At 35.8% G+C, this 14,760-nt stretch overlaps 1 protein-coding gene across 3 annotated transcripts; it reads left to right on the top strand.

Annotated features, from left to right (window-relative positions):
* Window positions 1-43: 43 nt before the first annotated feature.
* Window positions 44-12,350, top strand: LOC112568070. Of its 3 annotated transcripts, none has more exons than XM_025245093.1 (9): window positions 44-176; window positions 787-1,164; window positions 2,600-2,872; window positions 3,675-3,968; window positions 4,565-4,693; window positions 5,204-5,213; window positions 5,977-7,123; window positions 11,427-11,549; window positions 11,924-12,350. In XM_025245093.1, exons 1-7 carry the CDS (start codon window positions 104-106, stop codon window positions 6,044-6,046), a joined length of 1,227 nt encoding a protein of 408 aa, XP_025100878.1. In that variant the 5' UTR covers window positions 44-103; the 3' UTR covers window positions 6,047-7,123; window positions 11,427-11,549; window positions 11,924-12,350. The 3 variants fall into 3 exon arrangements, with proteins under 3 accessions (XP_025100878.1, XP_025100876.1, XP_025100877.1); XM_025245091.1 differs by having other exon boundaries at window positions 5,201-5,213; XM_025245092.1 differs by having other exon boundaries at window positions 5,201-5,213; window positions 11,376-11,549.
* Window positions 12,351-14,760: the final 2,410 nt, after the last annotated feature.

Genomic DNA, 14,760 nt, shown 5'->3' with positions numbered 1-14,760 from the left:
ATGACTGGATGATTGGGCGAACGTTTCCATCCTGTGATAATATTCCGGTTATAACTTCATTGACAGTTGAGTACAGCAACTAGACCTTACTGAAAACTTTGCCATGAAAACTTCTAAGATTTCCTGTGCGTTTGTGATTCTTTTCATGCTGATGAAAGGAGCGCTGTTGATGTCATGTAAGTAGTGACTCATTATGTTTGTAGGTTCATTTTTATAATGTTCTTATAGTGAAAGTTGCTGATAATTAAAGCAATTAATCTTATCAAAGATAATATGCTTAAAGCAACACGTATAGATATAAAATTAAGCAAAGAATTAGAAAATTTATTTATAGTGATTAAAATAATAAGAGTGAATTAAAGTATGACACGAATAATTACTAAGGTTATTTAATTTCATGACTTTCTTTGTAGTGTTCACATATTTAACTTAAATGCATTCACTCTGTATGACTATTATAACAGCTATCTGTATTATGTATCTCCTAATGCATACAATCCAAAAGATTTTCCGAAATGTCAAACTATATATCTTTGTAAAAGGGCATAATAAAATGCGTAAATCAAGTTACCTGAGGAAAGGCTTTACTCAAAATGCTTAGAAATGTCAGCTTATCATTACTTTATACTCTATTTTTATCAGTCATAAATCTCTTACACTGGCGAGCAGTTGGGGAGATTATCTGTGCCTAGCGACCAATTAGGAATTTAGTGCAAGAGGCTAGATATGCATTTGAACATTCCAGATATTCTTTTGGAATCTAATCTTTAGATTTATCTTTTTAAGGTGGGTTTTTTAACTTTACCGAAAGCCTGAGTAAAGAAGAAAATAGTTCTATCAATATCAACTACACCATCAACGTTACGACAAGTCCTGATGTTACAGACACGTTTAGCGCTGATTATACGGTTTGTGAAGGAAACTCTTTGAGAACTACATGTGTATTTATTTACGACAAAGACTTTAGCAGCGAGTTTAAGAAGGAGTTGAGTGGGAGGACAGGAGTCACCTGCTACTGGGAACAACGACACGTGAGCAGCTCTGTGGTGGCTTTAGACATCTACATCTCTCAGGTCGTCACCAGGTCACTGAGTGCGATGATACTCTCAACTGGCAGAGGTGGGCTACCCAAACCTACCAGACTGATACGCGTTGAGGTGTTGTGTAAGTAATAATTTCAAATATTCATGTACAGAAAAGTCTTTAAAAATATGTGTACATAAGTTCGACTATCACTATGTACAAATGATACTTTCGAGGAGCAGTAATGTTAATTTGTGGTTTAACCAGATCAAATATTCAGTATCACTGGGAGTACTCTCTTTTTTATAGTTTAAGGAGAACAGACGGTTATCATGCAAGTTTTTCTATTCTGGATACTTTCATTTTTGTACAGAAGACGATGACCCTTAAATAGCAATTACAACCTAAGAAAGAACACAAAGACATAGGCACCAGCACATTTATTACTTAACCAATTTTAGACAGTAGAAGAATTAAAATGTTTTTTTCAAAAAAAGTCTTAACAAATTGTTAGAGAATATTAATTATTCGTTAAAGTGCCACTTTAGTTACATTACAATATATTTTCGAAACCCTGTGAGTAAAGAAACACATACAGAAACACTTTGCACATACATTTGTCACTATTAGTGGTCACGTGACGATGTCACTAACAACCTTCGCCAATTTTGTCTGTTCTGCGATGAATTGAATGAGAAGCCAGTCCACTCATAGAGTATTTCTACCCTTGTTTCTTGTTGTCTTCTTTTACCTTCTGCTACTGTTCATTGATGATATTTATTGTAATGCTGCAATGACATTTACATGTGCTTGTATCACTTTAACTTGGTTTTATCTTCGTCAGGGGGTATTTTCTACTCTTGTATTTATGATGTGGTATTGATAACACAAAAATAATCCTAAACTGCATTACACCTTCATGGCTATTTTTTCAAGTCTCTATCCGCATATAGGAAGATAAGAAGACAGACGTTAGACACTCGAGTGAAAAGAGATTATTTTGTTGCAAATGTTTCAGTTTTATAGCTTTGTGAGCGTTGTTGCCATATACTCACTTTGGAGGGCAAAGTTCAGTGTTATTTTTTAACCTTCTTCTGAAACTTTAGATATTTAAAACTGAAATCTATAGCAATCTATATCCTTGCACTTAGATGTCTTGTCTATAAAAATACCGTTAGTTTTACTGGTCTTTGCGTTTTCGCTTTTATTTCTGTACTATCCCATGGCAATATTTTTTCATGACTTTTATTAATATATCGTAATTAGTAGAGCTTTTAGCACGAAGAATGTTTTTTGGCGAAAACTTATCGAGAAATAAAATCACACCCACACAGAAACAACGCGCACACACATACACACACTGCAAAAGAATATGACAGAAGAAGGCAAATATACTAACAAACATTTATACATTGTCACAATAATCTTCAAATCAATTATATACATATACATATTCTTACATAGACTAGGTGAGTAGGTGATGGAGCTTACATACATTAGAAACACATGCACACACAATATTTTCGTGTTATTTTATTCCCCTTCTATTCTTTCCTTCGTGTGTGTATGTGTGCAGACCCACCCAAAGTCAAGAGTCTGACTGTGGATGGGGGCGATAATGTCATCATTGATGAAGGCCAGGTGGTCAATATTTCCTGCTTCTTTGAGAAGGGCAATCCTCCAGGTGTCTTTTATTTGCTCGATAAACATGGAACGAAGCTGAATTCCTCTAGTTCTGAAGGACGCCTTAGCTCCTCTCTTACTGCCCGGTGTGAAGATGACTGGCCAGTCGTCAGGTGTGAAGGCAACGGGTCGCAACAGAATTTGTCCATGGCAATACTCGTCAAGTGTAAGTAAACAAACTTACAGTGTTTACACGTATCTTACACATTAATGTAATATTCTCCCTGCTTGTTTATATAATCACTTAGCTTGCGAAATCTCGTGTAGGTATAAAACTTTCTAAACTGGCACATCAGTTGGTTTTGCGGATTATGTGACGAGGGTTTTTACAGTGGAGTTGTCATAGAAACAGGGCAGAAAGTTTTGGAAATAGTAGTTATTTGATACTGATATTACTAAAAACATTAATCAGGATTTTTCTGGCACCTATGCTGTATATCATAAAGACAAACAACTACAATAACTGAGTTGACGAAGAAAGCTTGTTACATTCTCAGGTAATGCCATATTATTAACCTTGCTGCATGGATGTAAGCAAGATAATGGCAATAAATTTACTAAATTTAGTAAGGTCATAACAAATTCTTGGTCATCTTTATGACATCAGTATAAATGGAAAAAAGGTCTAAGAAATAAACCCAAAAATTATGTATATTATTAAAGAAAGTACTCACATACAAAGCCATATTTTGCACAAAAATATTATGTAAAGACGTTTCTATAATATGAAAAATGGCTTAACTGCAATTAACTTGAAAGTTCAGAACAAAACTGCTGACCAAAACTATATATTTTCGTGATAGAATTTAATTTATCCAAAATGTTAAAAAGGATTTTTGAAATGCTTACACCGTTGAAACTTTTTATAATTAAACGATCTTATTGATTCTTAGTTTTCACATATTTTGGTCTGTTTAAAATAAGTAACTACCTAACTTTTAAGAACATGTTTTTTTCAATCGTCCCAGGTCGTCCTCAGTTTGTTGACAAGTCAACAAAAATTGTTGATCCTGCTGTTGACACTGTAACCTTTGGTGTCAAGGCTCACACCACAGCAGTCAAAGGATGTCTCTTGACATCAGTTTCTATAAAACATTACACCGAGAGGGAAGTGAACTGCACTCTCACTGGTCATCCACCTGACCTCGTCCTGAGTCTTCCGCTTGAGAAGGAAGAGGACAGTTTATGTGGAAGCTGGACATTGACTCTCAGCAATGACTGGGGTTCTTCCAACCCAATCTTTTTTGCCTTAAATGGATCAAGTAAGCGAACCATTAAAAACATAACTTGAAGGATGATTTTTGGCCACTTGTTTAAGTTCACAAAATTTGTTATGGACATAAGTAAGAAAAGTATTTTTTACATATAGTCAAAGAATACAAGTGCATTTCTTCTGTCCTGTGATATTTAGTGATATGAAATGTTAAAAGGCAGAGTTAGCAACTTTAAGGACATAATTACTGCTAATTATACTAATACCAGTGATTGTATCCGAACAATACTAAATACAAAAACCCAAAATGTCAAATTAAAGTATACGTGTGCAAGTACATTCTTGACTTCACCGATATGTTCACATTCAAGAATACATTCGTATCATCACGAATCACTGGATTTAACTAACCCTGACTACATGGGGAAATATTGTGCATGTTTTAAGTAGTATAACATATGGAATTCCGGAAGCACAGAAGCCGATATATATATATATATATTATATTTTTAGTACATTCACACTGACAAAATATAGTCTGATGTACTAACACTAACTTCAATGGTTCTGTTGAACTACCAGTTACAATTTAAACTAAAAAGAAGTTCTGTGAATATTAGAAAATATAATTTTTTGTTGTTTCAGCGCCAGGGAGATCGCCAGCTTCAGGGAAAACAATAAACATTGAACTCGTGTACGGCATAGTGGTGACTGTTGTTTTGATTGCTGTAGTTACTACTTTTGCCATTAGAAAGTTCAAAGAGAGGAGACATGGTAAGATGGATGAAGGTATAAAGGGATGTAGATACTATAAACAGTGTAAGACGGAGTCGATAGATGGCAGTTAGCATGACGAACAGTACTACCACGGAGTTAAGGATAGTAATTCAGGGATAGTACTTTGTGAACAGACATGTTTTGGAGAGAGTGTCTGAATGTAGCCTTGGAGTCCAAGTGGCGAATGTGATCCAATATTTTATCTTTAATTCAAAATAATACATTTGCAGTCCTGGAAGCTCTGCGACTTACAGAGGTAACTACTGAAAAAAATTTGGAAGCATAGTTTTAAATCCTTTTCCAAGTTAATTTCCAATTTCCTACATTTTGTAATTGAATAATCTGTCTTCAATGCTGACATAATACCATTGTCAACTATTTTAGAAAGTCTTTTTTAATATATTTTGCATTTTTCGACTCTAAGAGTTGTGTGCTTCATTCACTAACAATGTATAAATTTACGCTGATTTCTGTGTTTTGGATTCTCTTTAAATTTTTTTCCAGCAGAAAGAACTCGGTAAGTGCAACTTATGCCTGCCAGTACTTTTCTCCATCAATAATCAAATAAAAGTACATATAGAACTTTGCACGCTCTACCCGCTACTTCACTAGATGTGAATGAATGGAAAGATATTAATTGGAGTCTGAATGAATATCTCACGACGGTTTGATGAGAGGAATCTAGTGACTGAGTCAGATGTTTGCTGCTTGCGGCCTTAACAAATTCTTAATATGTGGGTTCACGGTTATTTCTTCACTTTCATTTTACACTCTTTATTAAAACGCAAAAATTCTAGAAGGCAGCATCCTTTGCCAAATGTCCAATGAGTTTGAAATATTGTTTGAAGCATGTTGCACTTGTCACCATTTCCTTTCCAACCCATAAAACCATAAGTACTGCATGCTAAATGCTTTGCAAGAGTCATGTATTGGATTATTGCAATGTTCTTAATAATAATAATAATACAGCAAATCTGTATCGCGCATTATCCAGGTCCTATGGACAGACTCATGGACCTTTACAGAAAATCCCAAACAAACAACAACAGACACGGACGCACGCAAAATATCATGCAATACCCAGAGAATGCCAGATAATATTGTGATATCTAGCAAGAAGCTGCTACAATGTGCTCATATTATTTGAAAAACTGTGATCAAGGCTGCACATGTTCCTGTCCATTTTACAAGTCTAGTCATAGAACTATAGAGTTTTTGCCCTGTTTGACAGCGCATGGTTTTATTGTCTATACACATAATTATCTTATATTAATATTTAGGCCTACAGATGGGAGCAGATATCCGTACGAAAATGTAAGAGGAAACTCACCAAGTAAGTTATTTTTGTAAACATAATATTTTGATTAACTTTTTATTAGTTTTTTATCAGCTTTATTTTTTTAATCGTTTTCACTATTTTTAATTAAAAAATATAGTGAACAGAAAGGGGTGAACCTAGTTTGATAGTCTGAGCTAGACTATCCGAGTCGTCTCAGCTGAAATCTCTGTTTCCAGCCAACTCCGATACCATGTGATATGCAAATGATGCTCGTGTCCTAGTATCCGTCATCCTCAAACGCGTATGTGTAATTCAACAACTCTTAAAACAGTGGTTAAGTTCATTTTTTTAAATTTAGCTTTTTATTTTTGTATTAATAAATAAAAGGTAATCCTTATTGTAATATTTTACTATAATTTTCTATTTTAGCTTGTGATATTGAAAAAAATGAAGTCACCAGCTCCAATTTGATTTTCTGACTTAGATAAAATTAGGGGGAAGAAATGGCGGAGAATCGGTTATCCGACTTGCTTTATGCGTCTAAAGTGCGACAGCAGAGGAGTTCATGTTAAAATAACTGTCGGTTTTTTTTAACATTTTAATGTAATAATGTAAGACTTATGTGCTTCTGAGTTTAAGAAACAGAAGCTAAACTGTCACTGTTTCGCAAGCGCGTTTACTAAGTTTATCAGTCGCCGCATGGTATGAACACCGACAGACATATTGGATGTGTGTACGCGTCCATGGTATGAGGAACGAAATGCACCAACGACAGAATTCCTTGGTAAGTACAGTCAACTTTCATGACATATATCTATTTTAAGCATGATTGAAATTTAGACTTATTAATGAAGTTCTGAATTTAATTTTTTAAACACATGTTTTCATTAAAAAAATTAACTTAAACGTGTTAATAATAATAAGTAATAATTAACTAATAAACGTGTTAAATTTCTTGGAACAGAAATACATATATAGGTTTCCTGTCAGCATGGTTTCCTTGGTTTACTGGTTGGATTGCTGTTAGGAAATGACCTCAACACAAAGCAATTTATTGTACAAAGTGAGAGAGACGATTACGGAGAAGGAAACGAGACATCCGTGAAACAAAGCTGGAGGGCAGAGTGGCATAGAGATCGTACCCCGAGGTGAGGTTGTGACCCACGGAGTTTCCGTTCTCACTGCAGTCGTGACAATCGGGTGTTCAACCGTATGATACCAGAGGCTTTCAGCTTTTTTGCAGTCAAATGATAAAGATTTTGCTATTTCAAATACTAACAAAAAGACGATACAAATTTTAAATATTAAAATGGTTTTATGTGAATTTCATCAGGCAAATATTTCTCATCTTTACTGCATCTATTTTTCAACACTAAATTTCATTCACCTAATTCCATCTTGTGGTAGTATAAAACAGTTTGGCTAATGTTATATATGACATAATACATACATTAGTGGCCTTACCTACCCGACAGAAGAAATAATGAACTGGGCTCCGGTGCATAGGCGGTCTTAACTCGAGTTAAGACCGCAGTTAAGCCAAGCACGCTGTCTTAACCTAAGACGCCTGTTAAGCGCGGTGCATGGGCGATCTCAACTCGCTAAGCAAGCGGTCTTAGTCTTAAAATTTAAGACTGGTCCCCACCAGGCTTAACTCCTTGCTTAGCCGCGACACGCTGCTTACGCATGACCGCTCGGCGGCTTTCGTAGTAACAGTGGCGCTTCATCGTGTTGTTTACTGAGTTGCTCTGTGTATACCATTGACAGATACAGATTTTTCACTACTTCAGCGATCCATCAAATCCATTTGAAATGTATGACGTCGATTTGTTTCATCGTTTTCGATTCCGTCGAGCGAACATAACAGTGGAAAATGATTTCGACCATCATTTTCAACGAAAAGACTCTATTCCGCCTTTGCTGCAGGTAAGACTATAGTCACCACCACTATATAAATATATAATTAATAAGTGTAATTGACAGCATTACGTTAAAAATATTTAATAATGTTAGCATGACTTCAAAATATAATCACATAACAAAACAATGGCGTATAACTTAAGATGGTGTTGACGACAGTGGGTGATGTTTGTTGTTATTATTGCTGCTCTCAGGTAAACATGAGACCACAAAACCAATACATTTTTGGAAAGGATAAAACTTGAACTTTGCAATAAAAGTAATGAAAATTTTCTACTTTCACTCTGGTGACAGCAATAATCCAAGAAAATTCACAGTTTGCTATACTTGGCTCATATGAGCAGAGGCACAATTCTGGCCCATCCACTGTGCTCCAAGTATTGTTTTAGAGTATTATTAACATTAACATTATTAAAAAAAATTGATGTCATTGTATTTAAGTAAAACAACACAGAATAAAGTAGCAGAGCACCCAGAAACTCCGATATAGTTTGATTTAATACATGTTTATCAATTTGACAGGCAGTTCCTTGCAGTATGTCTCAAGTTGGAAGCATGTGGCTCAAGAGGTAAATAATCATAATAGGTTAATGTTCACATCGTCCTTTTTAACTAAAAATGGACAGTTTTGTTGAGATGTGAGTACTAAAATATATAAATCATTGAGGTCAATAATGTTTCCTATCTCTTTTGCAGGCGATGGTGGCATTACAATTTTATGCAACAAGGCATAATGCAAGTTGTAGTGGCTGACACTTTTGGCATTGACATGGGATGAATATGGGAGACAGTAGCTACCCGCTGACTGATTGGCTTAGTATCCCCTTTTTTTAAAATGCAGACACTAGAGCCAAGGAAAAGTTCAACTGTGCCCACAGCTCAACAAGTGACACCATTAAGAGAACCAATGATGTTCTCAAAAATTGATTCCATTTTCTTCAGGAACAACTACGGTAAATACTGTCTTTGCTTTGTCAGGGTTAAAATGCACAAGTTTTGCTTGTGGGCTGGTTAGTATGTGTCTTTACTCCATGTTGTAATATATTGCACCCTTTTGTTTGCATCATGGTTTAGAAAAACATAAACTCCTCCCCTTTAATATCCAGTGCTCCAGAATATACTGTGTGACATCAGATACATCCCTGCCAAAGCAGCAAAAATCATCAGGTGTTCCATAGTGCTGTCATAATTTCTAACTGAATGGTCACAACATTTATTATTCAATTGGACTTTGGCTGAATAGCAGCATCCGCCTCAACCAGTTGGTCAACACTTTGAGCAGCCGGCATTACCAATTCATTTTCCATCTGTTTTTCCATGTAATATTTGTTACCTCGGCCTGTGCCAGATTTATTTTGATTTCCATCAATTGCGATTCTTTTTTAACACGATCAAGTTCACTGTCCAGGAGATACAAAGTTTTTCTTTCTTTAATCTTTGTTATGGATTCTTTTGTATCATCAGGTATTTTGTTTTCTTCAGATGACTCAGTTGACGGATGGAATACTGGCTGCTTGGTACATCACCTGCTTGTTATCTTGCTTGTTATTCTTTGTGATGCAAAGTAACTATAAAAAGCAGTAATGTTGATATTTACTACATGCTGCTGGTAAGATTGTGAAGGACATGTTTTTCTCTTTAGAGTTAATATTTAGCACTTTTCACTGGACCCAGGTATAGCTATTTCAGAACTTTATAACATGCAACTGGTAAAGAATGTTGACACTGCACATCCATGTCACTCAGAAGCTGATCAGTGTCTACTGGAATCTAAACTGTAGAACACTGGTACTGTAACATGTATTAGACTTGTAGTTAAAACTGGTTAAATGTCCAAATTGACTGTGGATGTACAGACAAACCTGCTATGTACACCTCCCAAATTATGTCATAGTCTATGTTTGGCACTTGAATTAAATAATTTATAATTTTAAGCCAGCTTTGGAAGTAATGTACAAAAAACATTGGCGCTTTTCCTTAATATTTTATGTTTTGTTCAAACTTACCATCAGGAATATCTATGTGATATAAAGTACATTTTTAAAATTTCCCATTTGAAAACATCATCTGAAATGTTCAATTCCTTCTTGCTTGTTATGCAAGAAAATAATACATCTGCATATACTTCTAACAAAAGCATTTCCATTATTGAATTAGAAGATGGAACTGGGGTGTTCTACATAAGTACACATATTGCACCTCCTACATATGTCAATATTATTTTATTACTCTCCCCTATCATAAAAGACTTCTTGAGGAACCAGTGTAAATGATTCACCACCTGTCACAAAAACTAAATGAGAAATGTACCTAGTCATTTTAAATAAATGTATTTCGGATGGAAATATTTATTTTCTAAACCGGCTGTTGTGTGCCGACTATCGGCTTTGCATTTGCATTCTCTCGGTATCTAGATCTTTTTCTGCGGATGACACAGACGTGAAAAAATAAGTCTACACAGGTAAACAAAATGACTAACCTTCGATGTTTATGCCGTCCATCAGTTGTCTGCAATCATCTAAAATATTTATCACTTTCTCCATTCATAACGGGTGTTTCTGGTGTTTGCCCCCGCCCGTTGGTGGATGTTTTTGACGACTGCGAGATGAAATTGTGGAAGATTTTAAATTGTTTTATTTCTTTCTTATTTCATCTTTTTCTTTTTCTGGTAAAGCCTCTTCTTCTCCCTGGTAACCTCCTCGATTAAGACTAATAGTTCGCTGTCGCACATCTCTCCTTCGTTTCAGCCATGGTGTGCAGACGAATTTCGCGGCTCGGCACCATCGCTGTAGCGCAGTTTTCATTGGTGGAATATACGGTTGGCAAGGCCGCTCCCCGGACGAATTTATTTATATCGCCGACCTCGACCGCCGCGCTGACCTGACCCGTTTCTCAGCTAAGCAAGGGGCTGAGATCGCTCATGCAACAGGATTGAGACCGCGAACTTAGCCAAGACGAAAAGCGAGTTAAGCAAGGCATCTTAAGACGAAAAGTTAAGACCGCCTATGCACCGGAGCCCTGGAGAAGAAGTATGCAGGAGTGGACAGAAGAATGAATTAGGTAACCAGGGAAAGAGGGAGCTGCTTGACAGACAAATGGAAGATGGTATAAGGAATAAAATGTATATATGTATAAGATACCTAGATTTAGTATTATATACATATAAGAGACCTAGATTTAGAATAGTCATAAGAAAACGACAGAATTAGACGGACGCCCAACCAAGGGCCCACTCTTTAACCAGACACAACAAAATTTCAGTTTTAACTTCGTCATGATTCTGGACAAAACTGCAAAGTTCTGGCCAGCGATATTTTCTATCATGTCCAATTCGCCCCTCGGGTGAGAAAAGGTTGAGCACCAGTAACATAAGAAAACAGCAAGTAGATAGTGTGTTGTCTACTAACTCTCTTAGAAATACAGACAGAAAGTGTTTACTTTTTACTGAGAGAGGCTTAAACTGGCTGACTGTTCCTCTAGCAAAATAGAAGCCTGGTCAATGTAATCAAACTTTACTTCCATCACCAACAGAGAGACTACTGTTTGCAAGAAGAAATCCGGAAAAGTCTGCTTCCTTGAGTTAACATTCGCTCAGGGGCCTTTGGACAAGGTTCATGGTGAAGAGGACTGCTTGTAGAACTGTTGGAGAAGCTGGTGAGTCACTGGCGAGTCTACACCTAATACATAGCGGATAAGATTAATAAGTCTCGGACATGATTAGCCCTACAGTACGATTGCTGGACACAGATAACACTTATGAAACCCAAGCCTCAGAAGTATGGTCATAGTAAGAACCTTTATTAATTACATTAGAGTTGCTCATCTAACGGACTCAAAACTAAGCTTCATTAGTATGAATGTCTTGGCAAACAATACCGTGAATGTGTGTTTGTGTGTGTGTGTGTGAGTGCGCGTATGTATGTTAGTGTGCGGTTGTGGGAACAGAATGGATTGTTTGACAGGCAGTGACACTGGCAGTACACAGGGATGTAAATTGTGTACATTACCGTTTATGTTATGTTTAACAGGAGACACCATTCTGTAATGGGATGTTGATGGACTGATCAACTCAGACCTAGTTAAACAATCACGAGTTCGCCCGAGCCACTGGAATAAAAACAAAATATTCTAATATATTCTATAATTTTCTTGAGGGAAAAGATTTTCCGAGCCACTGTACAGCCTGTTACAGACGAGCTATAAGGCAATGAGAGGTTGATGCCGAGACCAATGGTCGTGATTACTGCTTTGTTGTAATGAGCAATTTATAAATTGAAAGCAAATGTCGAAGAGCATTTCACTGTTTGAGGTCTGACTGTTGAAGAAATGTTTGTGAATGGTGAAGGAACTGTTATATAAGTGTAAGATCTGGTACATGCAAAAGGACAAATGAAGATGATCTGAGTACAGGCCCATTGTTTTTTATGTTGAAAGTTTAATGCTAGAACTATACCAGAATTTATTGCTTAGCTTTAAAACACAACCTGACATGGTGGCATGTGGAACATATCTTACGAGTTGATTTTCAGAGTAACATTAATTTTCGGTCTTGTATGTTTATATGTTTCTTTACTTTTTTTTTATTACACCTCTGTATTTCTTTAACAGGGAGAGTACATGGCATCAAACTAGATGTAGTTGTGGTTTCATTTACAGGGTGTGTGGACACAAAGTGTACTCCCTCTATTAAAGTAATGCAGAGGCAAAAGAGTATTTGTCATCTTCTCTCACACGGCCTAGCGTTTTCAGACATTATACAAACTTTATAACAAAATGTGCATAAGATTTTTCAGAATTTTATTTCGAGATTTTTTTTTGTGGCTTTTGGCTGACATTTATTACGAGAAAAGCAGGTATACAATCGTATCCTGTACTAATTTCCAGAACAAATTTGCAGATTGTAATTATGTTGAACATTTTAAAAACTTAAGCAAATGCTGTTGATATCTACAAAATGTACATGTCTTCAATTTATCTACATTTTCTTGCACGGAATACATTCACCTGTGCCTACTGTTAATCAATCTCCCCTTTCACTCAGAATGCTATGACACCATCACGATGACATACAAAACCACACTTAAGACAATCAGAGTAAGCCAAAAGTAGACAAACTTAATATTAATGGGCTAAATCATTCCAAGCCCCCGTGTTTTTGTGAACCAAGGATGCACCTTTTAGGTGTCAACATTGAGAACATAAGGTCTATCCAAGGATTCAGGGAATACCTAATACCCATGAGATGTGATTCAACATTACAAATCTCGTAAAAAGATTTTCAAAAGGATTCACAATTGTATTGCTTACCATTATTCCTTAGTATATTATAAAATAGCTGGCATTTTTTTCTTAGACTTAGTCTTAGACTTCTACCATCTTTATTAATCGTTTCTGTATAGAATTTATTCTGAGTTGCGTGTTGATCACACATTATCTAAATCAGAATCGAAATATGAATTCATTCGTCTTTTAATAATTCCTTTTGTTGTATTATATCTGAATACAGATGATTTTAAATCATCATGGATGTGTTTGATTCTGTGATCTATTATCTATATAATATTTAAAAACATTATACATTCGTATATGTATGGTTATTTTGGCATATACATACATGCATAAAAACCAAACATGAATGACCTTCTCCATCCCATTCCAACACACATATCTACAGCATTTCAAGCAAAACGGTTTTCCTTTCTATGCTAACTGAAGTTATAACATTAATACACGAGCTAATAGTAAAACACTATGATACATATAGCACACTTAATCACTAAGCTTCATGCTGTAGAATATATGGGTAATAAAAACATGTGTTATATTTAATGCAATAAATTGCATTTGTATAGCACCTTTAGCCAGTATTAACCAATATTGTACAATCATGAGAGTTCACTTGTACAGAGCGCTTCCCCATAAAAAGACTGTACACATTACACACTGTAGAAGAAGATGAAGTCAGTCTAACAAGGAAACAAACCACAAAGATACATTACTGTAAAATACAAGGTGTTAGCAATAACACACAAACTTCTTTTGGGAAATTGGTATTATTACGGTACTATTTGTAATAAAACTTTATATTGTATTAGATTGCCCTGTTCGTAGGTTCTATTATCTTATGTGTATACTATGATATTTGTGTGTTTGTATGTTGTTTAAATCTCCAGCTATTTATATGTATGATTGTGAGCGTTGTACATGTCAGTATTGTGAAAAAAAGTTAGTTGGAGTTTTACGCTGTGCCAGTAACTGACGGAATACAAAGTGAAAATAAATTGCATTGTGAAGAAAAAGACTACAAAAACCTAGCACAAATTTTACAACTTTTAAAAATTTCACCACAAAAGAAATTATATTTATCTTATAGTACTGACTAAATAATTGGTATATCTGATATTATAAAAGCATGTGCTACATTAAATGTAGGATAAGGTGTTGTCACTGGTATAGGGCTGTCTCGATATACAAGGGTTAGCGCCTGTCACCAATGCATTCAGGGCTGGCTGCTCTGGGTTAAGTTCTCGTCTCGATAACACTGTTCTCTCTTTGTATGTGGCATCTGTTTACAGGACTGGCAGCCTTGCCCTCATTTAGCTTTAGATGCTGGCTCGGTGGAAGACGCCAATCCTCATCCCCTATGTTAGTACATCTCTCCTGTTTGTTATTTGAGCATTTTGAGATCCAGTCCTGGATTTCTAGGCCAGGAGAACTTTCACCAGAGCCCCGTTAGCCGTTCATTTCGGATAAAAATCTTTACTCTGACCATTTTCACCTCCCACGACCATGGACGAGGGGTTGGATTTGGGGAAGCATAAACATAAGAAATTCTAGGAAAAATGTGTTAAGGGAAGTAATTGGA

This window comes from Pomacea canaliculata, linkage group LG7, assembly GCF_003073045.1.
Source record: "Pomacea canaliculata isolate SZHN2017 linkage group LG7, ASM307304v1, whole genome shotgun sequence".
Lineage (NCBI taxonomy): Eukaryota > Metazoa > Mollusca > Gastropoda > Architaenioglossa > Ampullariidae > Pomacea > Pomacea canaliculata.
Note: the sequence above shows the minus strand (reverse complement) of the source record. Positions and strands in the feature narration are given on the sequence as shown.